Here is a 27601-nt window from a genome sequence, read left to right as displayed (position 1 = left end):
GGTATCATTGTCCCTTGGATGTGAAGGTCATTTTAGTGAGGCTGTCCTCCCTGATCTGATGATCTGCGGTGGTCCCAATGCTTCCCTCTAAGCCCCGAGGATCTGTGCTGGTTGGGAAGGGGCTCGGGCCAGGTAGTGGTGGGTGACACCTCCAAGATGTAGGACGTACGGCTGACAGACGTTTCGAAATGTCGCCACCTTTAATCGTTTCAACAAAAGCCATTCCCCTGTGGACTGCTTGTGGTTTATTTGTCTATTTGAAGTCTAGTGCAGTCTTCGATGTGCTCTGCATTGCAATGACTGCTTCCAATTGGGCGACTGGGCCAGAGTAATGGGAATTTGCTTCAAAAATGAAAGCACGCTGCCAAGTCTGAAAGGCTTAGTGATGGGGCCCCAGTTCCCCTCTCTGGACCACACAAGGAGCCGTCTGCCCACTGGCTGTGAACTAACAGTGAGCTCCTGTTATTAGAGATCATTCCCTTGGAATGGACCTGTTTCCCCATGGTCACAAGCAGCCAGTGGAACAGCCCCTGCATTGGGAAGGAGATTATCCCACCCTCTTGCAGTTAGCCAGCTGAAGGCAGGGCCAGGTTCTCTAGAACGCTGCAGCCCTGCGACTTGAACATGCTTGTTGACTGAAGATCCGCCGCTGTTTCTGAACGGCAATCCATCAGTAATGTAAATGTATGGAACTGTGTCCTCAGAACACCCACTCTGAAACTGCCTCTGTCTATCATTTTAGGAGGCAAGCTTAAAGGGGGAGATCTGTATTTGTAAAGCATCTTTCTCAACCTCAGCTCACCTCGGACACTTTTCATTTTTTTTGGAAAGTGTTATATGTCTCCAGAATGGAGGACCATCGCCTTCCCAAGATCGTGTTATATGGCGAGCTCTCCACTGGCTACCATGACAGAGGTGCACCAAAGAAGAGGTACAAGGACTGCCTAAAGAAATCTCTTGGTGCCTGCCACATTGACCACCGCCAGTGGGCTGATCTCGCCTCAAACTGTGCATCTTGGCACCTCACAGTTCGGCGGGCAGCAACCTCCTTGGAAGAAGACCGCAGAGCCCACCTCACTGACAAAAGACAAAGGAGGAAATACCCAACACCCAACCCCAACCCACCAATTTTCCCTTGCAACCGCTGCAACCGTGTCTGCCTGTCCTGCATCGGACATGACAACCACAAACGAGCCTGCAGCTGACGTGGACATTACCCCTCCATAAATCTTCGTTCACGAAGCCAAGCCAAAGAAGAAAGAAGAAGAAGACATTAGAACAGACCCTACAGCCCACAATGTCTGTACTGAACGTGAGGCCAAATTGAACTGCACGAGATCCATCCATTCCCAGCCTCTTCAAAAAGGCATTTAAAATTTACTATTGTGCCTGTTTCCACCACGGCACCTGACAGCCCGTACCAGGTTAATTTAATTTAAATTAAAAAATCTTGCCCTGCCTATCTTAAAAACTTCCCCGTCTCATCGTAAATGCACGTCCTCTATTGCATGACATTTTTTACCTTGAGGAAACTATTCTGATTATCTAATCTCCTCACTCCAGAGAAGTTAACCCAAGGTTGTCCAATCTCTCATTATAGCTCCTGCCGCCTAATCCTGGCAACGTCCTGGTGAATCTCCTCGATATCCCTTCCCAAAGCCTCCACATCCTTCCTATAATTGGTGTGACTGAAGATCTCCATACACTGTGCATAGTTTATGAATGCCTCTAATCTGAGCAACTTCAGCTCACGATGTTGTGCTTGCCTTAAAAATAAAAGTACTAAATCCACCCTACCCTGTAACCCTCTATTTTTCTTTCATCTGTGCACCTGAAAAGAATCTCTTCAATGCAGCTTATGTTTCAACCTCCACCACTATCCCTGGCAAACCATTCCAGGCACCCACAACTCTCTACGTATTAAAAAAAAACATGCCCCTGATATCACCCCTAAACTTCTCTCCCTTCACTTTACATATCTCCTCTAGTGTTTGCTATTCCTACCATGAGAAACAGATGGTGGCTGTCTATCCTATTATACCTTTCGTAATCTTGTAGATCTCTTGTCAAGTCTCCTCCCATCCTTCTGTGCTCCAAAGAGAAAGGTCCAAGCTTTGCCTCATAAGAATTGTTTCCCAATCCAGGCAGCATCCTGGTAAATCTCCTCTGCATCCTCACTGTAGCTTCCACATCCTTCCTTCACTCCCGTCCCTTCACTGAAACCATCTGAGCTTTTTTTTTGTGTATTCATTCATGTGCTGTGGGTGTTGCTGATAAAGTGATATAGTCCACAATTTTACCCTTCATCAATTGGCCCTGAACTGCTTGAGAGCGCTCTGGGGCTATTTCTCCATTGGAGATGATGAGCCTCCTGAAGGGCAAACAGGAAGGCAGATTATGTCCCCCAAGCCCAGCGTAACAGCCATGAGACTTGAGCAATCCCTCGTGGACTGCCGTCAGTTAAGCCATTTGCAATTTAACGTTGAACCCTCTCGGAGATGAGTATTATCAGCTTGGTGGTGCGACTGATGTTGGAAACGGGCTCAACTTTATTGTTGAATTGGACAAGAAATGACTGGCAATGAATTCCTGCATATAATGGAACCCAGTATTTCAGAGTAGGACCATGACAGGTGTTGGTAGTGGAAGGTCAAAGGGTGCAAATAAATTACAGTGAATGGCCTGTTTCCAAGACGACAGAGCTTTCAGTTCCATAGGCGAAGTGAGAATGGTTTCCTCAGCTGAATTTTATTGGTCGAGTTCTGTGCCAGGGCTAGCAGGGGAATGCTGAATGAACTTGGCAATGACAGACAGCACAAGATGAAGCAAAAGATTTGGACCAGAGTTGAGGGAGCCTGGGTTGGATCCTGCAAGAAACTGGCTATATTAACCTGGTCCAGATACAGAGGATTGGGTAGGGGATGGGCGAACATTCGGAGAATGTGGGGTAGGGGGAGTGTGGGGAAGTGCAGGATGGGGACAGTGTGGAGAAGGGGAGACATGAGGGAAGGGAAATGTGGCACTGGGATGGAGGCAAGGAATTGGGGGTGGGAGAGAGATTTCCAGAGAGGACAAGGAGAGAACTCTTTTGACTTTGTGAGAGAACTGCGCTCGTCCACCCCAGAAAATGGTGCCCTCGGCAGTGGTAGTCAAGCCTTCACCTGCTAAAGCCTTGTTCTGAAATTTTCTCTCCCTCCTGTATGATGCTCTTTAAAATTGGCCTCACCGACCAGTAACCTACCTTGGTTAACGAGCCTGGTAACTCCTTGATCATTTACTTCCTGTGTCAAGCTGTGGGAGGGCAGATGGATGGTGTAGCTGAAGAGACATCTGGAAACGAGGTCGCTTTGTTGAGGGCTGGAAAAATTGGCTAAAGGGAGGGTTAGAGGATGGATTTAATCAGGGAAGTCTGCAGACGCTGTGATTGTGGTTCAATACACAAAATAGATCAGGGTTGGCCAAACTTAAGGGCCACATATCATAAATTTCAGATGTCTGAGAATCGCAAGCCATTGCAAAAATATTACATACATGTTTTTACTCTTACATGCACATTTTGTTATAAAATTTTAAAATAAATATTAAGAAATACATCCGTATGCAAAAATAATGAAGTTAAAATTATGAATTTATCAATTTTTTTCTTGAATAGTGAAGTTTTCCCTAAAAATATAATGATCTTATGACATTTTTGAGGTCTTTAATTGTCAACTGATGCAATCCGACTTAATTATTTGTAACCGTTTTATAATGAAATATCTTATATATTCGTTTTGGGATCAGATTAGCTTGGGGGGGGAGGGTTTTTTAGTTTTTAGATTTTAATTTTTATAAATAGATTTTCAAAATATATTTGTTAATATTCTATTATAACTGTTATAATGTTCTTAATTTTTGACATTAATAAAATATTTTTAAAAATACATGTACATAATAATATTTATTCATGTGTGTAGTTTTTAAACTGTTAATTTGTATTATTTTAAATAATTAAAAAATAGGCACATCCTTAGCAAATATCTTCAAGTGCAAGCCAGGCCCAGTTACACGACCATTGTGAACACCGGCTCGTACGGTTTCTGTCGCAGCCAACGCATTTCTGTAAGACGCACATTAGATGTCAAAGAACCACGTGTGGCTTGGGAGCCGCAGTTTGGCCACCTCTGATCTAGATGCTGTATGTCCTGCTGAGTTTCTCCAGCATGTTTGTGTATTTCACTTAGTTATCCAGCTGTTTCAAAATGCCCATCCCAATTAGAAGGAATCAAGGAGATGAAGAAACTGTCCATGGTTAACGAAGTAACAAAAGACATGGATAAAAATATTAACTCTTGTGTTTAAAATATTAACACTTTCTAGATTGAGTGTGATTTTAGTGAAATATTTGTAACTCGATTTCCCAACGTTTCCAGGACCATGGAATTCCAATCAATATGGGTTATGCAGTTGCTCCTCATCATTCTGGAGTGTACCCAGTCCACACACAGCTATACAAGGCTTGGAAATCTATCTGGGAGATTAAAGTCACGAGCACAGAGGAGTATCCCCACCTGAAGCCGGCACGGTTTCGTCGGGGATTTATCCACAATGGCATTATGGTGAGTGGCTGGGCTTGAAACCTAATCAGAACACCTTGCGATCCTGCTGGTCACACCTGAACAATGTGTGTTGTCCCTGGATCACGTCGAATTCTAGAGGTCTCGTCTCTTAACCCATCTGGCTGTTCCACTGGCTCCTAATTCCCTGCTTCTCCCATGAGGGTAGTAAATCTGTGGAATTTGTTACCTCAGGTGGTTGTAGAGGCCAGGCCATTGGGTGTATTTAAGGCAGAGATTAATTAGCCAGAGCATCGAAGGTTATGGGGAGAAGGCCGGGCAGTGGGGCTGTGGGAAAATAGTTTAGCTCATGATTAAATGCCAGGAAAACTCAATGGGCTGAATGGCCCTTTTCTGCTCCTATGTCTTATGGTCTTGTGATCCCATTTTGAATTTTACTCCCAAAAATGAAAATTTAGAGTGTTTGCAGGCAATAGAAAGATTGGTGGTGATGTAGGCATTATAGAAGGTATCAAAGGTTGCAGCAGGGTGGAGAAGTAGCAAATGGAGTTTAATCTGAGGGTGAGGTGCTGTACTTTAAAGAGGAGCAATGTAAGCGGAGCATGTACAGTTGATCTACTGGCGTTCCAGGACCATAGCTCCCTGAATGTGGCCATGTGTGTAGAGAGGGTGGTGTAGAAGGTGTACAGCATTGTAAGTCACATTAGAGTAGGGAATCACATTGCAACTATGTAAAACTCTGGTTCGGCTCAACTTGGAATATAGTGTGCACTCTGGCCACCCCATTACTGGAAGGATGCAGAGGCTTTGGAAACGGTACAGGATAGATTTACCAGGATGCTGCCTGGCCGAGATGGTATGAACTCTCAGGAGAGGCTGGATTACCTTTTTTACCTCTGGACCATCAGAGGCTGAGGAGAGAAGTTTATAAGGTTTATAAAGGAACGAGAGGTGCGGATAGGGTGGACAGTCAGAATCTTTTCCAGGGTATAAATTAGAGGGCATGCATTTAAGGTGAAAGATCGTTAGTTTGAAAGATTTGCAGGGCAAATTTTTTTTTACTCGAGTGAAGGTGCCTGGGGAGATGGTGGAAGCAGATGAAGCTGTGGGTTAGACAGGGAATTGAGGGTTGGGGATCATGGGCATCAGAAGGGATTTAATTGAGTTTGCATCGTGTTCAACATGGGGATGGGCTGAAGGGTGTTTTTTCCTGCATGCTCTGGTTTCCTCCCACTGCTTGACAATGTGTAGTTCAGCAGTGGAAGTGGGGGGCAGAAGGATAGATGGGCATGGAAAAGAGACGTTTTATATAGGAATATTGTTTGAGAATGAGATTAGCTGGATGGTGGCATCATCTCAATGGACTGAATGAACCTCAATACCACAAAGAAAAGTAAGGAAAAATTGTCCAGGCAATAACAATGATTCCTGTAAGATGTTGGACACATCAGGTCATTTTCCTGCTGGTTCTCAAACTGAAACCTTGACCTTTACCCGACGGACTCTGCTCGTCCCACTGCGTTCTTCCAGCGGTTTGTCTTTCACTTTGGATTCCAGCGTCTGCAGCCTCTCGTGCCTCCACAGGAAGGTTCTGATTGGATCTGCGCATTGGCTAAAATTGCACCTTTAATGAAGAGTGAGCAGAGCCCGCAAAATAACCGGGCTGATAGTTTTATTAAAGGTAATTACAGAAGGATGCAGAGGCAACACAAAGGTTTTTGCCAAAGAGCAGGGGTTAGAGTTTATCCAAAGATGCAAGTGTCTGGAGAAGAAAGCAACATGCTGGAGGAACTGGGTGGTTCAGGCAGCACCTGTGGAGGAGATGTGCCAGGGAGAAATCAGAATCCATCAGGTGGTCTTGCAGTGATCAGTGCAGTCTCAGTGGATTCCTGTGATATGTAACAGCACAGAAGGTGCAATATGACATAAAGTTGCCTTCTGCCTGTCGTAAGACAGATCAAGAGTTCCCGTTAGTATTGCCCAGTACAAGAAAAAGAGAAGCAAAAGAGAGTCCCTTCAGTGTCACTGAGTGTTCGTGGATTGGCCTCTCGTGCTCCCATAGCCTCTGCAGCCGTACAGACTCGTGTTCGATTCGTTGGGCTCCAGATCCAAACCTCCGATGCAATCAGGAAGCCTTCAGTGCCCGAGGCCCTTCTTGCCCTCAGCGCCCTCTCGAATCCTGATTTCGATGCCTGGTTCCCGTGAGCCAGTCTCCAGCAGCCCACGCGGGTCCCCAGTCGTGTGTCGCCCGCAGCCTGTGTGGGTCCCTCAGCCCCTGAGCCTCTCGCTGGTCTGCCGCTGTGATATAACCTTATGTTTCCTGAGGTACAGCAAATCACAATTGTACTGTGTACAGGTTCTAAGTGGTGTGTCCATTGAAAGGTGTCATATTTTATTGAGTCTGTATTGATCATACATAACTCTAATTTCCCAGCCTCTCTCCATATCCCCATGAATATTTTCCATTTAAGAACATCTGATTGCTTTTAAGTGCAACTTTTGGATTTACCCTTGCTCCCACAGTCTGAATTCAAAGCATGTTTAAAAGTCAGTGGTTTCATCATTATCAATATACAGGGAGCAGGAGATCAAGTAATAAAGAACATATGGGAAACACATCATGTCAGGAAGTATCAACAGGAAGAGAAATCGAGTTAATGTTTCAAGATGGAGATCTTTCAGTAGTACAAGTGAAGTATCTGCCAAGAGTATCTCAGGGTATCTAATTTTGGTCTTTTAACATTTCAGAGGTAATTCTCTTGCACCTTTAATTCTTCCATGTTAGAAGATGTCTGAATTGTTTCACATTAACTTGCTCTTTGATGTATTTGTGATCGATCCCAAAGTACAAACAGGGACCAGTAAAGCAATGATCAATAACTCCATGCATCCCACCACTTTAAAACTGCTCCGGATCCCTGGACTCTGGACCCTGGATGTGTGTTAGAAGTTTAATGTTGCCTTGAATGACAGATCTGTGTGCAGGAACATTGCTTTTACAATCCCCCAACAAATCTCTCTTCTTCTTGCAATTCTGCAGGTTCTGCCTCGCCAAACCTGTGGGCTGTTCACGCATACTATCTTTTACAATGAATATCCTGGAGGATCCAAGGAACTGGATAAAAGTATTCAGGGTGGAGAGCTCTTCCTTACAGTACTGCTCAATCCAGTGAGTGTGATTTTAAAATTCATTGTAACCCTGGTTTATTGGTGAATACATTTGACACCCTACTCATTCCTTGCAAAACCTCCAAAGACAGTGAAAGGTTTGTAAGGAGTAACTTTGGAAACAAGGCTGCCCGTTTGAGTCAGCCATCTCCCAGAGATGTTCGGCTGATGCACACTGACCACTGGTTATGTGTATCACCACTGATTGCTCACTGGGTCCCCTTCAGCGCATCCAGCGCAGTGTAGAAGCGCAGGATGCCCCTTGATTCTTATTTAACCCCTAACCCCAAGTTGTTAAATCTCTCGCAAACCCTCTCAAGCAATCACCAGCATCCACTGAACAAGCAGCCTCTTGCTTCTTTAACAAACAGAATTTTCTGAAAAATCAAGTTTTTATAAATTTAAGTGAGTCAATTGTTTTATAATTTGATTTTCTTCAATGTTTTGAAACTTTTTTTTAGATGGTTTTGTGTTATCTCTGATTAAAATGGGAGATGGGGTGGCAGGATGGTGAGGTCATGGGGCTGACATGGTGAGGGGAGGGGTGGGGTGGTGGGAGACGACGCTGGCCGGGATGTTGAAGAACGTTTCCTAGCTCTTCTCCAAGATAGCACCATTGGATCTTCCTGTCCTCCTGAGAGAACAAAACCTTCTTGGGTTGAATATTTCATCTGAGAGAAAGCAGCTCCACCAATGCAATCCTCCTTCAATACCACAGCACAGCATCAGCCTGCGTGGCTCTGTTCGAGACTGGACCTCTTTTGCATTTAAATGGACTCCAACATTGCCTCCTTTTCCATTCATTGACGTGTGATGTGGCTACTTTTTGACCCTTAACCCCAAATTAGCTGGAGAACACAGTTATGCTCCATCCCTGTGCTCAACTCTACGAGGTAAAGTGATACCTGACACACAACCCAAAACCATCACCTCGTTTGAAAATCCCCACTCTATTACTCTACACAAACTACAAACTCCACATAATGGTCTTTGTTCAGTGCAGTCGGAGCCCCTTGGGGGCTGGGAGAAAAACTGTTGTTAGCTGGGTGAGTTAGAGAGGAACACCAGGCCCTTTGGCCCACTGCACCGCTGCTGACCCTTGTTCATTCCTATCCACGGTGCTCACATCTGCCTGCACTCATGTTGTATCCATCTGTTCCCTGCTTAAAGGAGTGCCTGTCCAGATGCCTCCTTTCGCAGCTGTATCTAGATACCAACTAATCTGTGTGTGTGGGGGGGGGGGGAATATGTACCCCCCTCATATCCCCTTTACACCTCCTCTCTTGCCTTAATCCAATGCGCTCCAGTTTTAGACACCCCTACCAAGGGAAGCAGATTGGTTATCTTCCCTGTCTGTGGCTCTCATAATGTTATATCCTTCACATTTTGCATAAAAAATAGGAGTAGGCCATTCAGCCCATCGATTCCTGCTCCACCATTCAATGTGATCATGGCTGATCTGATTATGGCTCATCTCCACGTACCTACCTTTTCCCCATATCCCTTAATTCCCCAACTCTGTAAAAAAATACAACCAATCTTGTCTTAAATATGCCATCCCTTGCCCATGCATGCTCAATGGTACACGTCGTGTTGTGCCATGAACACGAGCAGATTTCAGTTCTCATGCCACTCCAGTATCTTCAGCTGTATTGGCTGGTTTATGTTAACTTGGTGCCTGTTGGCTTCAATAATGGTTTTGTTCATTTAAAGACATAACAATTTTAAAAATAGACCAGCTTGGAACATTCCATCTCTTTAAAACATCCTGAAGTTTGACTGAGAATAAGGAGCCCACTCTGCGCTGGCAGCTGAATAGCTGCTTGAAGTAAGAAGTCTTTTTTCTGTCAGTGAATGCAAATGTAGAGTAAAATTTTGATAAAAAGATCTGCAGATTAAAGAAAAAAATCATCAGTTGTTTGGATCGTCAGAACTTTGCGTCCTTTCTGGGAATCGAACGTTGAAACTGGACTTTCAACGGACTGTGGCAAAAAAAATGATAAGATATAGATGATGGGACGTGGGGAGGATAAATGTGAAACGTAAAAATGGAATTTGATGGTCAGCATGGACTTGGGCAGTGTTCTGAGTGTGGTGTTGATTTCTCTCACAATCTGATTGGGTAATTGAACTGTCAGTCAAACCCAGTGACAATGTTTCTGTGGTTAATGGAAATTGAATTGGTGTGTGACTGTTCTCTCTCTCCTTGACTCTTTGTTGCGGAGGGAGAAGCTCCTCAACTTCCTTTCATGGGCTTTTTTTCTCCATTCAAATCATTTGACAGTAGATTCGTTTGAGTGATTCTTTTAGCTGCATGTTATTAACTGTTTGCTGAGAGATTGGGCAAGTGCATCGTAATAAGTTAGATAGTTCAGTTAATGCTACTGTGGAGCAATACCCTCACTGTCCCTCATCTCTCCCACAACTTCCATTCACCAAGCTACGACTTATTGGTGTTTGTGGGTCAATGGACAATCCCTCATGCTAAACACAGTATTAATGTTTTCAACCATCACATCCTGACTGTCACCATCGACTAGAAGCTTAGCTGGCCCAGACACCTAAACACATGGGTGGCATGAATAGGTCAGAGGCTGCTTCATCCTTGGCAGCCCACTCCTTACAAAGGACCAGTCAAGAAGCGATGGAATGCTTTCCTCTTGCCTGGGTGAAACATCAGGACAAAGGAGCCTGCTTGAATAACACCCATGCCCTGATGTTTCCCACTCAGTTAGAAGTGGAGGGGAGTTTATTTTATTTTATTTAGCACATTTAAAACAACTCATGTTAACCCAAGTGCTGTAAAGATCAGAAATTACACCTCAACTTAAGCAGCCATTTAAAGTGCAGGTTCGGTAGAGAAGAGGGCTTTGTGCATCGTGAGTTGCCAGTTTCTCAGTGATGTCTGAGTTGGAGTGCTTATGTTGCCATTCATATAAAGTAAAGCCCCTGTTATCCAGAATTCAAGCAACTTGCAAAAAAGTAATGGGAAAAAGTGAAAAAAAAAAACACGTTTAAAATCAGCTCGCCTTGTTGCTGGTTGGCTGTCTATGCAATACGCAATCTCAAGCAACTGGAAAATTCACTTATCCAGCATCTACCAATTCCCAAATTGGTTTACTGTATTTGAAGGAGTTTCGGGGTATGTTGATCATGTGAGGCTGAACATGTCTATACTTGTGGAATTGAATGCTGGTTGGTGGAATGGCCATATGTAAACAGTCAAAAAAGTGCGTCATGTCCTTATTCAAAGGTGGATCTGACAATCCAATTAAAAGGTACGTCTTATTAAATCATGAAACAAAGATTAGTTTATGGTAGCTAGGTCATGAGTTATCCTAGATTTTTGATTGGTCAGTTATGTATTTTGGGCAGGGATTGGGTCACCTGACCCATAACCTGCCTTAATATTCCACAAAGTCATGGTCAATCTTCCACGTCAGCTCTCCATTTCCTCCTGATCCCCTTTCCCTAATAGTTCCTTGTGACCAAAAGTATACCAGGAACAGCTTTGATCATACTTAGCGTCTAATATCACAGACCACTTGGAATGGAATTTGAACGTTTTACATTCGACAAGTGGCAGCCACCTTTTCTCGGTAGTATTCAAATGAATTACCTGTGAGCTTCTGTTTGGCATGGTGAAGTGCGATGGACTGTTGAATTTTTTTATTCATCTTGTGATTGAAGAAATCACTAGCATTTAATCCTGATCCCTGACTGTCCTTGAACTCAGCAGTTTGCTGGCCTATTTCAGAAGGCAAATCATGTTACTGGTGTAAAGTGCAAACATTGAATGGATGGCAAATGTCCTTCTCCAAGCAACAATGGTGAACAGCTTGAAGGTTGATGAAGATCCCATAGATTCAGTCATGTTTCCGAGATTAGTTTTTTGTTCCCGAGTTATTTACCTTCTTGAATTGAAGTTCTCATTTGCTGTGATAAAATTTATCTCGATCATTGGATCAAACTCCTGGATTTCTTCCCCAGTTGCTATCACAATCCAAATAATAAGAACATAACTATTATATCTGTTCTGGCAAACACTTTTCATTCCTTGATTTTACTTTTGTATTGACTTGAATTTCAGTTCAGAATGGGCTGCCGTATCAACAGTATGCAAAGATGTCATGGGTGAAGAATCGCAAGTGCAGAAAGATCACTTGATGTGTTGTTTGAGTGGTGCGATCGACATGTGCAAATCTTAATTACTGTTTACCTCCCAGCTTGAGTCTTGTGTCCACACTCGAGAGGGTGGCTAGGTTTGTGCCCTCCCCTTCACCTCCTTCAGTAGAAGTGGTTTTATTGAATCCAGCCCGAGAGTATTGTGTCGTAGAACATAAAACATTACAGCATAGTACAGGCCCTTCAGCCCACGATGTGGTGCTACCCATAAAATGAAACCCTCCCTCCCTCATAACCCCATGACTGTGTGGGTTTCCCCTGGGGGAATCTGGTTTCCTCCCGCCGTTCAAAATGTACCAGGGGTGTAGGGTAATGGGGTGTAAATTGGGTGGCACAGACTTGTGGGCCAAAATGGCCTGTTACCGTGCTGTATATCTGTGTGTATGATGGCTCCCTTCACTTTAAAGATGTCCTCTGCTGTTTGTTATACTCACCCTGGGAAAAAGATGTTGGCTCTCTACTTGTAGACCTTTTAAGTCATCTCTCATCCTTCTACACTCCAAAGAGAACTTTGCCTCATTAAATTTATTTTCCAATCCAGGCAACATCCCGGTAAATCTCTTCTGCACTCTCTCCATATTTCCACACTCTTCCTGTAATGAGGCGACCAGAATGGAACACAATATTTTAAGTGTGGTCTCACCAGAGATTTATAGAGCAGCAACATGACCTCAAAACTCGTGAACTCAATCCCCCTATAAATGAAGCCCAGCAATCTTCTTAACCAACCTTGAGAGATCCATGGATTTGGGCCCCAAGTTCCCTCTGTTCTTCCACGCGAAAGTCTGCAGACGCTGTGAGTGTAGTAAAATGCAGAAATGCTGGAGAAACTCAGTCTTGCAGAGTCCATAGGAGGTAAAGATATATATAATTGACATTTTGGGCCTGACTTTTCTTCAAGGGCACAGAGCCAAACATCATTAATTCATCTTTACCTCTTACGGAGACTGCAAGATGGTTCTGAGTTCCTCCAGCATTTCTGGTAATAAATGCCATCTACTAATAACTAGTTAATTTCAGTATTGTAAGTTTTCCATTTTGAGGTGTAGGTTATCGTATTGTAAAGTTCTACAACACAAAAGGAAATAATTTGGCCTTTTGTGTCTGTGTTGTCCTTTTCCCCAGGTAATCATACTTTTCCTTGCATCTCTGAATTTGTTTCTCCCCAGTATTTACTCCAACACTAGTGGAAGTGGTGAGTGAACCTGGGTGCTTTGTCTGGATCCGAGATATTTGTTGTGCAAGGATGGGAGCTGTCCCCTCTGGGGCCTTTGCCAGTCGAGTTATGAATAAGCTTGGTGTGAGATCAGTGAGTGGAAAGGTTAGCCCTATGAAACCCCAGTGTCACCCTGTTCACTGTTCAGTGAGAATGCAGAATGCAGCTGATCTTCCCTATCCTCTGAAGGGGGATCCCTGTCTAAGGAACAACCCAGTGAACTCGGGGAAGGAGTCTGTGATCTGCCCACTCTTGAGCTAAGCCCAGGTTGATTCAGTAAAGTAGATTATACTATTGAATGGAGTTAGTTTCCTCCCTTTCAGTCAGGTCAATGGGATAGTTGCTTTTGTTCAGTTCTAGAGCTAACATGCTCCACTGGAGTTTGCAGTGAGTCAATGTTTAACAGATTTGTTTGAAATCAGTCCTGTGAAAAGGTCAGATTTCTCTCCAATGAAAGGTAAACAACTTTGCGAACTACTCTTTGCAACAATGAGAGAATTAAATTGAATTGAGATTTGTTCATTGAGGGTCTCTAGCATTGACAGTACGCAATTCTTCCCAACATAAAGACGTCTCTCTGAGCTCTAAACCAAACAAAATGAGCAAGATAGGAAAGGCTTGAGCTGATCGTATCAAATGTTGCACCTTGTTTGCATGTCCTGTGTGGCAAAAGGCACTGTCCAAACATTGCATTCCAATGCCTGACCTTGGAATTAAGCCAACCTCAGCCAAGGGTGGAGTTGGAACTGTGATGCTAACTCCATGAACGGACTGCTGGGAGCTCACTCTTTTTCAGAATACTTTCTCCTCTTGTATGTGTTTGTATATGTATGTGTATGTACGTGTACACACACACACACACACACACACACACACACAATTATCATGCAATATTTCCCTCCATCCCAGTGTGCACGTGCACCTGCTAAACCCTACGACACCTTGATTACAAGGGCTTTACCACTTCCCACAGCCTGTGATCTCAGAACACCCGCAACCTCCTCCTGCCCAGCCTTGTCTCTCCTACCTGCCCAGTACTGGAGCTACTCCAGATCTGCATGTCTTCTAAAACTGCAGTGGACATTGGAACCAAATCTCTTGGTGGAAGTCGAAGATCCTGAGGAATTGATTCAAAGAGTTGCTGAAGTCACTTAGAACCACAAAAACCTACAGCTCGGAGGCCCTTCAGCCCATCTAGTCTTTGCTGAACTATTCCACCTAGATCCATTGACCGGCACCAGGACCATCGCCTTCCATATCTCTCCCATTCATGTACCTATCTAAACCTCTCTTAAATGTTGAAATCAATCCCACATCCATCTCCTCCACAGGCAGTTCTTAAGAAATTACCTCTAATCAACTCCTTAAACATTTCACCCTTAACCCATGTCCCCTCATTCCTGTCCCATCCAAACTCATCTCCTTTAGTGGTTTCATTGAATCCGGCCCGAGACTGGTGTGTCATCCCTGTGTTTCAGTTCCTGTCTCTTGGGAACTCCCACATTATATCACTCCACCTTTACTGATTGTTCTTTCAGTGGAAAAAGCCTGCTTCTATTCACCTTATCTATACCCCTCATAATTTTGTACATCTAATTCTCCGACACTCTGGGGAATAAAGACCAGAGCTCAACAAAGATTGGGGATGTTGAAGGAAATAGGCAAGGCATCAAAGGAGCAAAAACAATCTTCTGCAGGTTGAGCATCAGTGGGAGAAAAAGAATGGTTGATGTTGACCCCAAATGTTCAGGAGATGGTCCTGCTGCAAACAAATGCAGATGGATGGGAAAATAAACTGCTCGCACTATCCATCTGAGACTCTCATATTCATGAAGCAATACTTATTTATTTATTGGTATAGATGAAATGCCTGTCCTGCAGATATGTGTTGTTTGTCTGATTGTGAGTTACATCTGGTTCTGTGTCTGCATGTCTTGCACCAAGGACCAGAGAACGCCGTTACATTGGGTTGGACTTGTACAATCAGTTGACAATAAACTTGATTTCAGGGGTGTATCTACACAAAATAGCGTCTATGGCAGGGGTGTCCAACGCATCAAAATACACGGTGACAAAGAGGTCTCGTGAGAGCTGGCCTTAGTGGCTGCCATATTGTACTTGGCGTTGTATAATTGAGAGTGAATGCAGGACGAAGAAGGATGAGTGTACTGAGCATGGAAGAAGCAGGCGTTGGTTCCTTGTCTGCCCGAGTTGGTGGCAGGAAGGGGCGGCCTTCAAGTGGCTCTCCAGTCACATGTCATGTTTGCCACACCCTAGATAAGCCCCTAATTGACGAAAAGGGTTAGTATGGACACAATGGGCTGAAAGGCCTGTTTCTGTTCGATTAAGCCAATTAATGCCAATTAAGCATCACTTATTTAACTCCACTTTTACTTTTAAATAAATCATAATTAAGCTTCAGTTCCCTGCTGGTTGATTACATTTTTACAACTAAAAGGATTATGCACAGTGGAAAGGTGTATAATCTAGTTTTAATTTACAAATATTGATAACAGTGTTTGCCAATTCATTTTTTGACACTGACTCTCTTCCTCTGTTATCGTAAACCCCTAATTCTAATTACCAGGTCATTCAATGCCTTTCATCATGTACTGAAGATTGGTATTGCAAGATATTGGGAGGGCCTTTATCCTTTACAGTGAGGCATCAGGAATGTGCCTACTGCACCAGAGATCAGGGCTGACAATTTATGCTTCACTTTCCTGCACTAACCCAGCCTTCACTACTGTTTCCAGGTTTAACCCTTGTCGGAACAGTACTGTGGTTCCCTTAAGTGTCTAAAAAATCTACCAATCTGCCTTGAATATACTCAGGGACTGAACCTTTACGGTTCTTTAATAGAATCAGAATTTATTGTAATGAACATGTCTCAACGTTTGTTGCAGCAGAATTACAGGTGAAAATATGGCTTTAAATTACTTTTTAAAAAATAAATTAATTAATGCAAGAAGAGGCAGTGACTGTGGCTCATTGTCCATTCAAATCTAATGGCAGAGGGGAAGAAGCTGCTTTTGTACTGTTAAGTGTTCGTCTTCACCTCCTTCCCAATGTGAAGAGGGCATGGCCTGGGTGGTGAAGGTCCTTGAGGTTAGAGGTTGCTTCTTGAGACACCACCACTTGTAGATGCCCTCAGTGGAATGAAGGCTAATGCCCATGGTGGTGCTGACTGAGTTCACAACTCTCTGTGGCCTTTACCTGTCCTGGGCATTGGCACCTCCATGCCAGACAGTGATGCAACCAATCAGAGTGCTCTCCACCTTGTAGAAATTCGCAAGCCTTTGGTGACATGCCAAATCTCCTCAAATTCCTCAAGTAGTATAGCCACTGCCTGGCCTTTTCGTGATTGCAATGACATGGAGGCCCCATGATGTGGGGGGGGGGGGGGGGGGGGGGGAATACAGATAGCTTCCAGAACAAATGTTGAAAGATAAAATGTGTCAGGGTGGGGGGGGGGTGGGGACCGGACATGGATTATCCTCTGACAGAGCAAGCACCAGCTTGATGGCCTGAGTATCCTCCGCAGGGTAGACTTAAGCCTGAATGGTTGTGTGGAAGCATAAATGAGTCAAGAAGACACTGGACTATTGGTGTAGGGGTGTTCCTACAAGGGGTACATCTGGAAGCACTCGTGAGGAGCTAGAGTTTGGACCAATTTTCTTCCTTCCGTAACTCCTGCCTTGTGTCCATTTTGAATAGTCATGGTCAAATTTGATATTCACTTCAGATTCTTCATTTATTGTCAGAGAACATACATGACATCACATACAACCCTGAGGTGGTGATTGTGCACAGCAAAGTTTCTGCAAAAACCCACAGACAGCTCCAGCTTGCTGGTACAACTCTGGTAAAAGTCAAGCCTCTGAGTGGGCATGAGGTAGGCTGATGCTGTGAGGAGGGGCCTTGTGCATGAGTGCCTTGAGCTCGACACCGTGTTTACAGAATTCGAGGAGTTTCCTCTTGCTGAATCTCTGGAATTGTGTGCTTCCGAGAGCTACAGATTTGCATATTCCAAAGCTGGAAATGTGATTGGTTCCAAGCGTGGGTGAATCAAAGGGAACAGAAAGGAGAATGAAGCCCAATCCAAGATCAGACCAACCATTTGACCAAATACATCTGCTGAATATGGTGTGTCTCTGTGCTTCAAAAATATTCAAAGCCTCTGCTCCCACAGCAGAAGGAAAGATCTATCTCAATGTTGTAACTAACCCTTATTCTTAAACGGTGACCAATGTAATATATATCCTCCAAAAACAGAACATTTTTTACACATCCATCCTGTGTCAAGGTGCCTCGGGATTTTGAGTCTCATGTTTTCTTATGATATTGAAGGAGGATTTACCCTTCAATGAAGTCTCCTATTGTGAGGGGCGCTGGACAAAGTGGTGACTCTGTTTGCCTTACGGTAGACAAAGTTAAAGAATTTCATGTATATTACATTCTAAATGTAGTATAACGTGACAGTAATGGAACCTTTACCTTTCTAAATTCCAACAGATACAAACTAACCTTTCCAACCCTTACTCACAGGAGAATCTGTCCTTTCTAGGGAACTAGTCTAACATCAGAATTGCTTCCCAAAGCATTTTGATCCTTCGGTAAATAAGGGGATTTGCAGTGCACTGCAAGTGCGATCCCACTAAGGCCTTGTGTAACTGAAGGATGTCTTAATGCATGAAAGGCCAAATTAAGAGCGAAATGCAGATCTTGGAAGGTTGTGTGGTTGCAGAAAATTGGGGATCTACGTGAGGACAAGGCCATGTAGTGATCTAAACACAAGAATTGCTTTGTATTGGATAACGTGTTGCAAGAAAGCGAGGAATGGAGGAGTTCATCCATACCCCGAGGTGCTTTGTGATACGTGCTGTGTTTGGATTGTTGGGAATTATCCAGTTCTCCCCGTGGGTTTTGTCTCGGCAACAGCAGGGTCTACTCCCATGTGATTTGAACTGCAGTGCAAAGGTGGAATGTGCTTGTGCTTACGACCAGGAATAGGGTGCGGGTGAGGTCTGGGCCTAATGTCCTGCTCACCCAGGGAACCGTAATTCATCGCCTCTCCTTTCTCAATATAGTGTTCGCCGCGTGGCCAGTCTGGCTCGCCAGGCAGGAGGTCACTGCAAATGGCCTCTCCTACATCACTGCGTCTGTGGCAACACCTTCTTGTCGGTGTCCCATGTTTTCACTGAGTTTACTACATCACGGCGCAACTGAGTGGTATAACTAGATGGGTGGGCTGGGCTCGTAAGTCTTGGTTGGTAGCCAGCCTAAGGGAAGGAAAACTCTGATTTCAAACCTGGGCAGATGGGGCTTGTTAGGCTATCCATCTAGGAGAAGGACACTCTGATGTAACACCTACGCCCCAAGGACCTGGTGATCGGGACAAGGATTCAAATACCACGGTGTCTTTAAGGAGTTTGTATGTTCTCCCCCTGTCTGTGTGGGTTTTTTCCGGGGGCTCCAATTTCCTCCCACCCTTCAATCTGTAAGGGGGTTGCAGGTCATTTGGGTGTTATTGGGCAGCACGGGCTCGCGGGCCAAAAGGGCTTGTTAGTGTGCTGAATGTCTAAATGCCCTGGCTCATCAAGATCCTATCAATCTCTGTTCACCCCCACCCCCCTGCACGCCTTCACATGAGGGACAATTAACTACCTGTCTGCTTGTCCTTGCAGTGGATGTGAAACCAGAGCATTCGTGGGAAACCCACATGGACTCAGGGAGAACATGCAAACTCCACACAGACAGCACCAGATGCTGAGATTTAACTGGGTCACTGAAGCTGTGAGGCACTTTGCTGAACAATTCTTCTCAATTTGTATGGCTCCTTCAGCCTCCCCTCTCTCTGGATCCTTCTATGTTGGGCTGCTTGCTCACACTGCCTCAGCCCCAAACGCTGGAATTCCTTGAACCCTTCAGCCTCCTCTGACAGCCTACTTTCACCAATGTTTTGGTCACTATCATTATTATTGCTTTGTGTGCCTCAGTATCAGGTCAAGGGTGCTATATAAATGCACGTCCCGTTCATGCTAGTATAAATCATTTCAAGGTGGTCCGCAGGAGGACAACTCACGAAGGAACGAAGAATTTGTCCTCCTCCATCACTGTCTGCTCAGCTGGTCACAGGTCAGGCCCAACCCTTTGGCAAGAACCTTCCTCCTGGGCTCCATGCTGGAAGTTGGGACTATTTCAAGAAACGTGATGTCAGTGTTGATGCCTTGCACGTTGAAATAGTTTGGGGAAGCATCCTTGCCAGCTGTGATCGATGCAACAAGCAAAGACGTTTGTTGTGGTTGGTACAGAGAGGGGGGGATGGCAATCTTCATCTTCAAATTTATGCCAATGTATATTCAGGGAGATTGTGAATGTGTTATGTATTATCATGTGACTGTACATGTACAAGCAGTTGAACCATGGCACCCATGTACACAGCGCTCTCAAGCAGGCACTAACGCACGTGCATTCACGCTCATGCTCAGTCTCTCATGCTCACGCACACGTTCACACATGCACGCACACACACAATCTCAAACAAACTCGGACACACGGAGACGCACATGCACACATGTTCCACCAGCAACGTGGGTGGGCTCATCTCCTGCTTCCGTTTGCCTTGCAGATCAGTATCTTCATGACCCACCTGTCCAACTACGGCAACGACCGGCTGGGCCTGTACACCTTCGAGAGCCTGGTGAAGTTTGTGCAGTGCTGGACAAACCTGAAGCTGCAGACGTTGCCGCCTGTGCGACTGGCAGCCAAGTACTTCGAGCTGTTCCCAGAGGAGAAGGACCCCTTGTGGCAGGTAAGAAGAACTTGAAGCTCCCCGTCAACCCATCACTGGCTTCTGTTCAAACCAACATCCCGTTGCCTTTTTGTCTCCCTTTATCTTGAGAAGGCCACTATATTGAGCCACCTTTATGTACACAATGAGGAATTAATGTGATTTAGACATTTTTTCCACTTTTGAAAAATCTCAGCTGGGGAATAGATTTTGTTCATTCTCTTTTTTAAGTCTCCATGAACTTCAATACCAGGAGCAAGAATTTAATTGGTTCTTTTATTCAAGCTGCTGTTGGGATGTTGTATGGAAGTTTGCCCCTGGGCTAATAACACAGAGACTGGAATCTGGGGCAAGATCTTCCTGCTGGAGGACCAAGAAAAAGAACAATCACTGTTTCAGCTCAGAGCCCCAGCGCTCCACTATTTCTCCCATTGATGCTGCTTGACCCACTAAGTTCCTCCAGCACTGTGGTTTCTGCTTCTAATAACACGAAGGATTCAGCCAATAATCTTGAAACCCGAACTAAAAGTCCCCCAAGTGAATGGGATTGAGTGTCCGTACAGTAAAACGACTCTTTTCTGGAATTCAAGCAAACAGCAACGGAGAATCAAATAATTTTTAAGAATAACTGAAAATTTAAATAAAAGTTTAAAATTGTAAATGTTCTCTGAAGTAACAGATCAACCTTGGGTGACAAGGGGAGCAAATATTCAGCCAGCGGAGGGAGTGCCTTGTTCAGGCTTTGCTCGTAGCAGCTATTTGAATAAAGTTGTGTGAAACAGTAATAGGGTTAGGGTTAGCCCAGGATGAAGAGCTGGTTGATGCCTCTCGCCGTTGGGGTGTCTTCTTATCCCTGGTTAGTAAGAGTCTTTATTCGTATGTTATTAAGAATATTTAAGCTTTATCTGTAAACTTGGGGGAGGGGGTTAATTATGATGGGGGAACAGTTAGCACAACATTGTTACAGCGCCATCCGGGGTTTGAATATAAATTTTGTAAGTTACCTGATTAAAGTGAACATTACATAATTAAGGACTGATACTGATTTTTTTTCAAATTTGGCACATCTTTTCTCTTTTAAACTGTGTGTTCTTAATGCTGGTCCATTAGTTGGGCATCGTAAGAGTGAATCTCAAGCAACCACAAAACTTGCATATCCAGCATCTGCCATCTCTGTAGATGCTGGAAATAAGGGGATTTACTATATTTTATGAGAATGTTGCCAGAGAGTGGGGGGGGGGGGAGGGGGGAAGGGATCTCAGATGCAAGGATGGACAGGACAGGCTGATGTTCCAGGAGATGGAAGGGTTTTGAGGAAGGGGAACAATGTTGTGTCTGGCTTTGACGGGGTAAATAGGAGCCTGTCCCATTCTTGGACAGTTCAAGGCCCTGGAGGGTTGCGACTAGGTTCTGCTTCTCCTTGTGTTGTCAGCAATTCCTGTTTCAACCAGTGTTGTGCTGTGGGAGGTCATATGCAAGAAGAAAGTGGCAGGATTCTTAGGGGCATCGAAGGAGATCCTGGGGGGGTGTGGTGCTAGGCCCGGCTCCCTGAAAGTGGCCACCATAAGGAATGTTATGGTTATTAGAATCATGGCTGATATACTTTTAAATTTAATTTAAAAAAAATTTAGACATACAGCACGGTAGCAGGCACTTTCAGTCCATGAGCCCGTGTCACTCAATTACACCTGATTGACCTACAACTCCTTCAGGGTGGGAGGAAACCCACACAGATGCAGGGAGAACGTACAAACTCTTTGCAGACAGCGTGGGATTCGTACCTGGGACGATGGCACTGTAACAGCATTGCCCCATCCACTGTGCTAACTGTGCCGCCCCTCCATCTCAATCCGCCTTCTCCCGTAACCTTTGATACCCTTAATGCCCATGAGCCTATCAACCTCCACTTTAAATCCACCCAGTGACATCCACCGGAGCCCACTGTGGCAATGAATTCCATAGATCACCATGCCTGGCTGAAAAAATTTTTCCTCATCTGTTATAAATAGCTAAATGGTTATCTGGGTCTGTGTTTGTGGATGCATGTCTGCGGCTGAGTGCCCACTTTATTGAATATGTTCCTGTACAGGTATCGTGCATGTGTTTGAGTCTGAGGCGGGAAGGTGTGTATACAGGGTGAAATATCAGTGCTCAAGTACAGTGTGTGGGAGAGTGTCTGTTTCATTCTTCGGTTTATAGTTGGTGATTTCCCAGCAGTGGATGTTGTCTTCCAGAACCCGTGTGATGACAAACGGCACAAGGACATTTGGTCAAAAGAGAAGACTTGTGACAGGCTCCCCAAGTTCCTCATTGTTGGCCCACAAAAAACTGGTAACTTCATCCAATTTAACTTTGGACTCTTTTGCCGGTTGACTTGGGTTTTACTGTCGCTGTTTACATGTCTGTTGGAGGAGACTCTGTGAAGTTTGGACGACAACAATTATTGGTTTCTCTTGTTTCTCGTGGAACTGTGACTCCGAATGCCACACTGTCAGAAGTGCCTCTTTTGCTGAGATATTCCACCAGGGTCAGAAGTCCAAGACGCCTTCAGGCATCATGAGAAATTCTCTGACACCACAATGCCTTGATATCAGATTGGTCAACTGCGGTTTGGGCACCTGGCTGTGAATGAACAAGCAATCTGCTAGAGGAACTCAGGGGGTCCAGCAGATGAGTGGGAGTAAAAGAACGGTCATTGCTTTGGGGACTCCCTGCCTAACCCCCTCCTGCCCTGTCCTCAGTGTACAGGCTCTCTCCCCGCTGCACTCTGTCTTGATGCAGGGTTCTGGCCTGAATCGTTATCCATTTCTTTACACCCACTCGAGCCGCTCGACTTGCCGAGTCCTTCCGCGGAATTTTTTTTTGCATTAGATTCCAGCATCTGCAGCAGGTCGTGTGAATTGATTGTTCACTTACCGATCACTTCACTCCGAGACATTTAAATGCAGGCCCTCCTGTAAATTTGAGCATATCCAAAAACGTATGGGGTTTGTTGGTTAATTGGTGTATTTGGGCTCATGGGCTAGAAGGGCCCACAATTTATAAATTTTACATCTAAAATGTAAATGTGAAGCTGAGTGTCGATTGTAAATGGAGTGACTGAGATGCTGGAGGAGTGAACACTGTTGTTCTTTCCCCAGGCACCACTGCACTGCACTTTTTCCTCTCCCTGCACCCTGGCATCATGAGTAACTTCCCCAGTCCTGTCACCTACGAGGAAATTCAATTCTTCAATGGAGCCAACTATCAAAAAGGAATAGACTGGTAAGGGGGACTGCTCGCTCCAGCCTCTGTGCTCAGTTTGGCCAGGTTCTACAACGCAAGTGAATTGGGTCATGGTAACTTGGCGATTGGGGAGGGTAGAGTGAGAGGAAGGATTGGTTAGGGAGAGGGCATTGTGGAGGGAGGTATTGGAGAGGGGGAGTGAGGGGAAGGAGTGGTTGGGGAGGGTTCATTGTGAAGGGAGGTGTTGGGGAGTGGGGAAGAGGGTGAGTGGGGAGGGGGGGGAGTGGAATGGGACACAGAGGGGCTCTCCAACATCCTGCTTCCAACAATCTGCTCCAATTCTCAGGTACATGGAATTCTTTCCCATCCCGTCAAATGTGAGCACCGACTTCACGTTTGAAAAGAGCGCAAATTACTTTGAGTCGGAGGTGGTCCCGAAGAGGGCAGCTGCTCTTCTTCCCCGAGCAAAGATCATCGCCATCCTGATTAACCCCGCGGAACGCGCCTACTCCTGGTACCAGGTATGCCTGTCCTTATTTCCCTAGAGTGGACTGGGGTGACATTCAATGTGGCATTAGTCAGTACAGACTATAAGTCACAATGATCCCCTAAGTTGCAATGGTTCACGCAGTACCCGAATATTAAGGGTAATATTACAAGGTGTTAGGCTTAACCCTAAAGATTGTTTGTGTAGTGTAGAATGTAGGGAATGATCTGATTGGAGTGTGGATTGGACGTGGGGGGGGGGGTCTCGATTAGTGTGTAGGATTTTCAGGGGTGTGGATTGGACGTGGGGGGAGGCTGAGGGTTTAGAACTCCTGGAAATACCTGGGCGATCATTAGTATTAAACATGAGATAAGAATATGTTTAAAAATAAAACGTCAACACTGGAGAAACTCAGCAAGTCAAACAGTGTACTTTATATAGCAAAGATAAAGATATCTAAGTAACGTTTTGGGCTTCAGCCCTTCGTCAAGATATTAAAATAGAACTAGGTGGGGTGGTGCAGGGGGAGGAGCACAGTCCCACAGACAAGAGGTAAGGTTGATAAGGGAGGGAGGGCATAACAGCTAATAGGAGGAGGGGGGATGTCTCTGAATGGAGAGGGAAGGGGGTGGAGAGCTGGAGGAAAGAAGATGGGGAAGGGAGGGTTAATAGGGAGTGGGCCAACAGGAACTGGAGCAGTCGATGTTAATGCCATCGGGCTCGAGAGGGGACAGATGGAAAATTAGGTGATAGGCAGACGTTTGCTGGTCAGAGAGGGAGAAAGGTGCAGAGTCAGAATCAATTTATTGACGTGAATGTGAACACGAAACATCAGCAACAGGCTGATCGACTGCGTTCCCATCTCGTGTTTGAAAGGCCCCCAGTGTGTTCTCTCAGCAGAACAGCATGAGGCCATTCTGCTCTTCAAGTCTCTTCCACAATTCTTCAACTTCCAAATTGGTTTTGTGACCGTTGAGACCCTTCTGTTTGTGCACTCCGAGTACAAGTGTGTCTCACACGATGTCGGTTTCTCCCCAGCACCAACGAGCTCACCAGCTTCCTGCGGCCTTGAACTTCAGCTTCTACCAGGTGATCAGTGCAGGTCCAAACGCCCCCAGGGATGTTCGCCTTCTGCAGAATCGCTGTTTGCTTCCTGGCTGGTATGCCACCCACATTGAAAGGTGGTTGGTGCACTACCAGCCCTCTCAGGTACGGCTTGTGACCACCTTAATGCCCAGAATGGCACACACCGTGGGGTGGGGGGGCATCTCGAGGCAGAGGGTGGTCTGGTCATTTGTCCGCCTATTCACCATATACTTGGGAACATACACTTTTACGTACATCTTCTTCCCCCCCCCCACCCCCCGACTTGTTTTGACACCCATTTACACTGCTGCTTCGATTTTAAAGTTCTTGACCTTTTCTTACCCCAAAATCTCTCCAATTCCTGAAACTTCCTCCAACCATCTGACGTTCAGTTCATCCAGAGTTTAGCTCTCCACCACTGCCAGGTCCTGGAGTCTTTAATCAGTTCTGGATCCACGTCAGATCACCTAGACTCCCTCTCCTGCTTAAACTGGGCAGCCCAGTTAGTGTAGCGTTTAGCGAAACGCAGTTACAGCGGCAGCGGTTCGAATCTGGTGCGCCTGTCAGGAGGTTGTACGCTCTCCCGTGTCTGCGTGGGTTTTCCTCCCACCAATCAAAATGTACGGGGATTGTAGGTTAATAGGGTGGCACGGGCTCGAGGACTGTAAGGGCTTGTAACCGTGCTGTTTGTCTAAATTTAAATTTTAAAATTTTAATGGGCTGGCTTATGTAAACTTGTCACCTTGTAATCGTACCTCCACGCCAGTGGAGGCATTAATTAAACCTGTCGTTATGACCAAGCTTTTAATCACCTCACCTGGCCATGTTCACCCTGTCTAGCCCCTCAGATCACCTATAAAACTCTTTCCTCTCACCTTAGACCTGCCATGGGGAAAAGGCTTTGACTCTACTCTCTTAAGAGTATACTCTTCTCCTCATCCAATATACTTGTATCAACTCAGGCCTCTGCCTCCCTTCAGGGTAAACAATCCAGTTTTTAAAGGCAATACAGTCTTGGGATAGAATCTGGCCCTGAGTCTGGTGGGTTTCCTCCCACTGTTCGAAATGCACCAGGTCAATTGTGTGTAATTGGGTGGCAAGTGCTTGTGCGTGGGAAGAGCCTGTTACCATGCTGAATTCCAAACTTAAAAAAGATTAAATCCCGTGTTATCCCATATCCTCCCATGGATAAAGTCTTTAATCTGGGAAACATGCCAGTGGATCTTCACTGTATTCTTTCAATATGAATCTTGTTCCAATGGGGAGTGGGTGAGCGGAAAAAGGCAAGGGAGAAAGGAGTGTCTGTGGAAGGGGAGAGAGATCATCCGTGGGAGGGGCTTGACAGAAGAACCACTAGTGCAATGAGTATGGGAGAAAATGTGGACCCCCACTGTCATTAGTGGTGATTAGCACAATTCAGTGGTCCATACTTTCTTAAATTGCTGTCGGTTTCAGTTAGCTGGTGTATCTCCATGTGGGCAATGGGACACTTGGTCCTCCTGCACGCACCTGCATGTGAAATGTGGACATCCCAAATTAGTTAATAGCTGTTTCTCTGTCAATCTCAGTCCCCCAGGGAGCATCACAGCAGTTAATTCCCCATTGGTAGGAATATACAGGTCAGCACAATATCAAGGGCCGGAGGGCCTGTGCTGTAGTGTAAAAACACGACGCTGGGGAAACTCAGCGGGTCAAACAGTCTCCTTTATGTAGCAAAGATAAAGATAAATAACCAACGTTTTGGGCCTACCCCCTTCATCAATTTTCATCCAGGTATGAGCAAAAGGTACCTTGATGAAGGGCTCAAGCATGAAACACTGGTTATGTATCTCTATCTTTGCTGATACAAGGTTCGACTATTTTAAACACCAGAGTGTGAGTGTCTTGGTGCCAAACATACAATGTAATCGGACAGAAGGTGCGAGAGTTCCCTTTGTGTGACGTTTACAAGGCCGATTCTCTCCTTTTCACCTCAGCTTCTTATCGTCAACGGGCTGCAGTTGCGGAACAACCCAGTGGCTGTCATGGAAAGTGTGCAGAAGTTCCTTGGCGTGACCCCTCACTTGAACTACACTCAGGCACTGATGTATGTATTTCTATCAAATCCTGTGTCACAAGAATAGCACTGCTCTCTGCATCCTTTGGTGCAGATCAAAATGGCGCGGTAGCACCTCGGAGGGGGGCTGTGGTGGGTTCAGGTTCAGCTGTGCATGCTTGGGATCTTTTCTAAAAAAAGAACAGAAGGGGAATTTGTTTTGAATCTCATTCAGTTGACCAGACCATCAGCAGCACCCTGCTCAGAGAGAGAGAATGAGAACCTACATCCCCACAAGGAATATTACAAACAGGCTCGCTCCATATTGCTCAAGTCAAGAAGACTGGGTCTTCATTGAAACTCCTGACACGTCCCTACAGCACCAGCACCCAGGGTTCGAATCCAGCGCTGTCTGTAAGGTTCTCACCGTGTCTACATGGGTTTTCTCCCATCGTTCAAAACGTACGGGGGTTGTAAGTCAATTGCATATAATTGAGCGGCAAGAGCTCGTGGGCCGAAAGGGCCCGTTACCGTGCTGTATGTCTAAATTTATTTTTTAATGGGCTGCCTTATGTAAACTTGTCACCTTGTAATCGTACCTCCACGCCAGTGGAGGAATTTGTAGTTACTGGCAATAAAATGGGGACAGAATTAGTTTTGAAGATCTCAGTCCATATGGCTCTGTTTGTTCGCTTGGAGACTGAACCTGCTCTGTTACGCCTTGTGCACTGGAGTAATTCTTACTGGGTACCTGCTTGACGTGGAGATTTACCAATCTTAACTCCAAGGGTGGGATGAGGAGGATTTAGAAAAGGATTTTATTTAAGGGTCCTGTTGGGGGGGGGGGGCT

At 45.2% G+C, this 27601-nt stretch overlaps 1 protein-coding gene across 17 annotated transcripts in view; it reads left to right on the top strand.

Moving 5' to 3' along the window:
• The window catches only part of ndst2a (N-deacetylase/N-sulfotransferase (heparan glucosaminyl) 2a), a 287537-nt gene that overhangs the window by 251052 nt on the left and 8884 nt on the right, over positions 1 to 27601 (top strand). For 16 of the 17 annotated variants that reach the window (XR_011340167.1, XM_069885376.1, XM_069885368.1 and 13 more), the window contains 8 exons: positions 4413 to 4598; positions 7597 to 7725; positions 19757 to 19939; positions 22153 to 22249; positions 23059 to 23182; positions 23490 to 23664; positions 24669 to 24839; positions 26693 to 26802. Coding sequence is in view for 16 of the 17 variants with exons in the window: in XM_069885376.1 (XP_069741477.1) it covers positions 4413 to 4598; positions 7597 to 7725; positions 19757 to 19939; positions 22153 to 22249; positions 23059 to 23182; positions 23490 to 23664; positions 24669 to 24839; positions 26693 to 26802 (1175 nt within the window). In the remaining variant the exon portion in view is untranslated. Of the gene's footprint in view, positions 1 to 4412; positions 4599 to 7596; positions 7726 to 19756; positions 19940 to 22152; positions 22250 to 23058; positions 23183 to 23489; positions 23665 to 24668; positions 24840 to 26692; positions 26803 to 26986; positions 27418 to 27601 lie in introns of those variants that run through there. The other variant, XM_069885377.1, reaches the window with a different exon arrangement.

The sequence above is a fragment of the Narcine bancroftii genome, chromosome 6 (assembly GCF_036971445.1).
Source record: "Narcine bancroftii isolate sNarBan1 chromosome 6, sNarBan1.hap1, whole genome shotgun sequence".
NCBI lineage: Eukaryota > Metazoa > Chordata > Chondrichthyes > Torpediniformes > Narcinidae > Narcine > Narcine bancroftii.
Note: the sequence above shows the minus strand (reverse complement) of the source record. Positions and strands in the feature narration are given on the sequence as shown.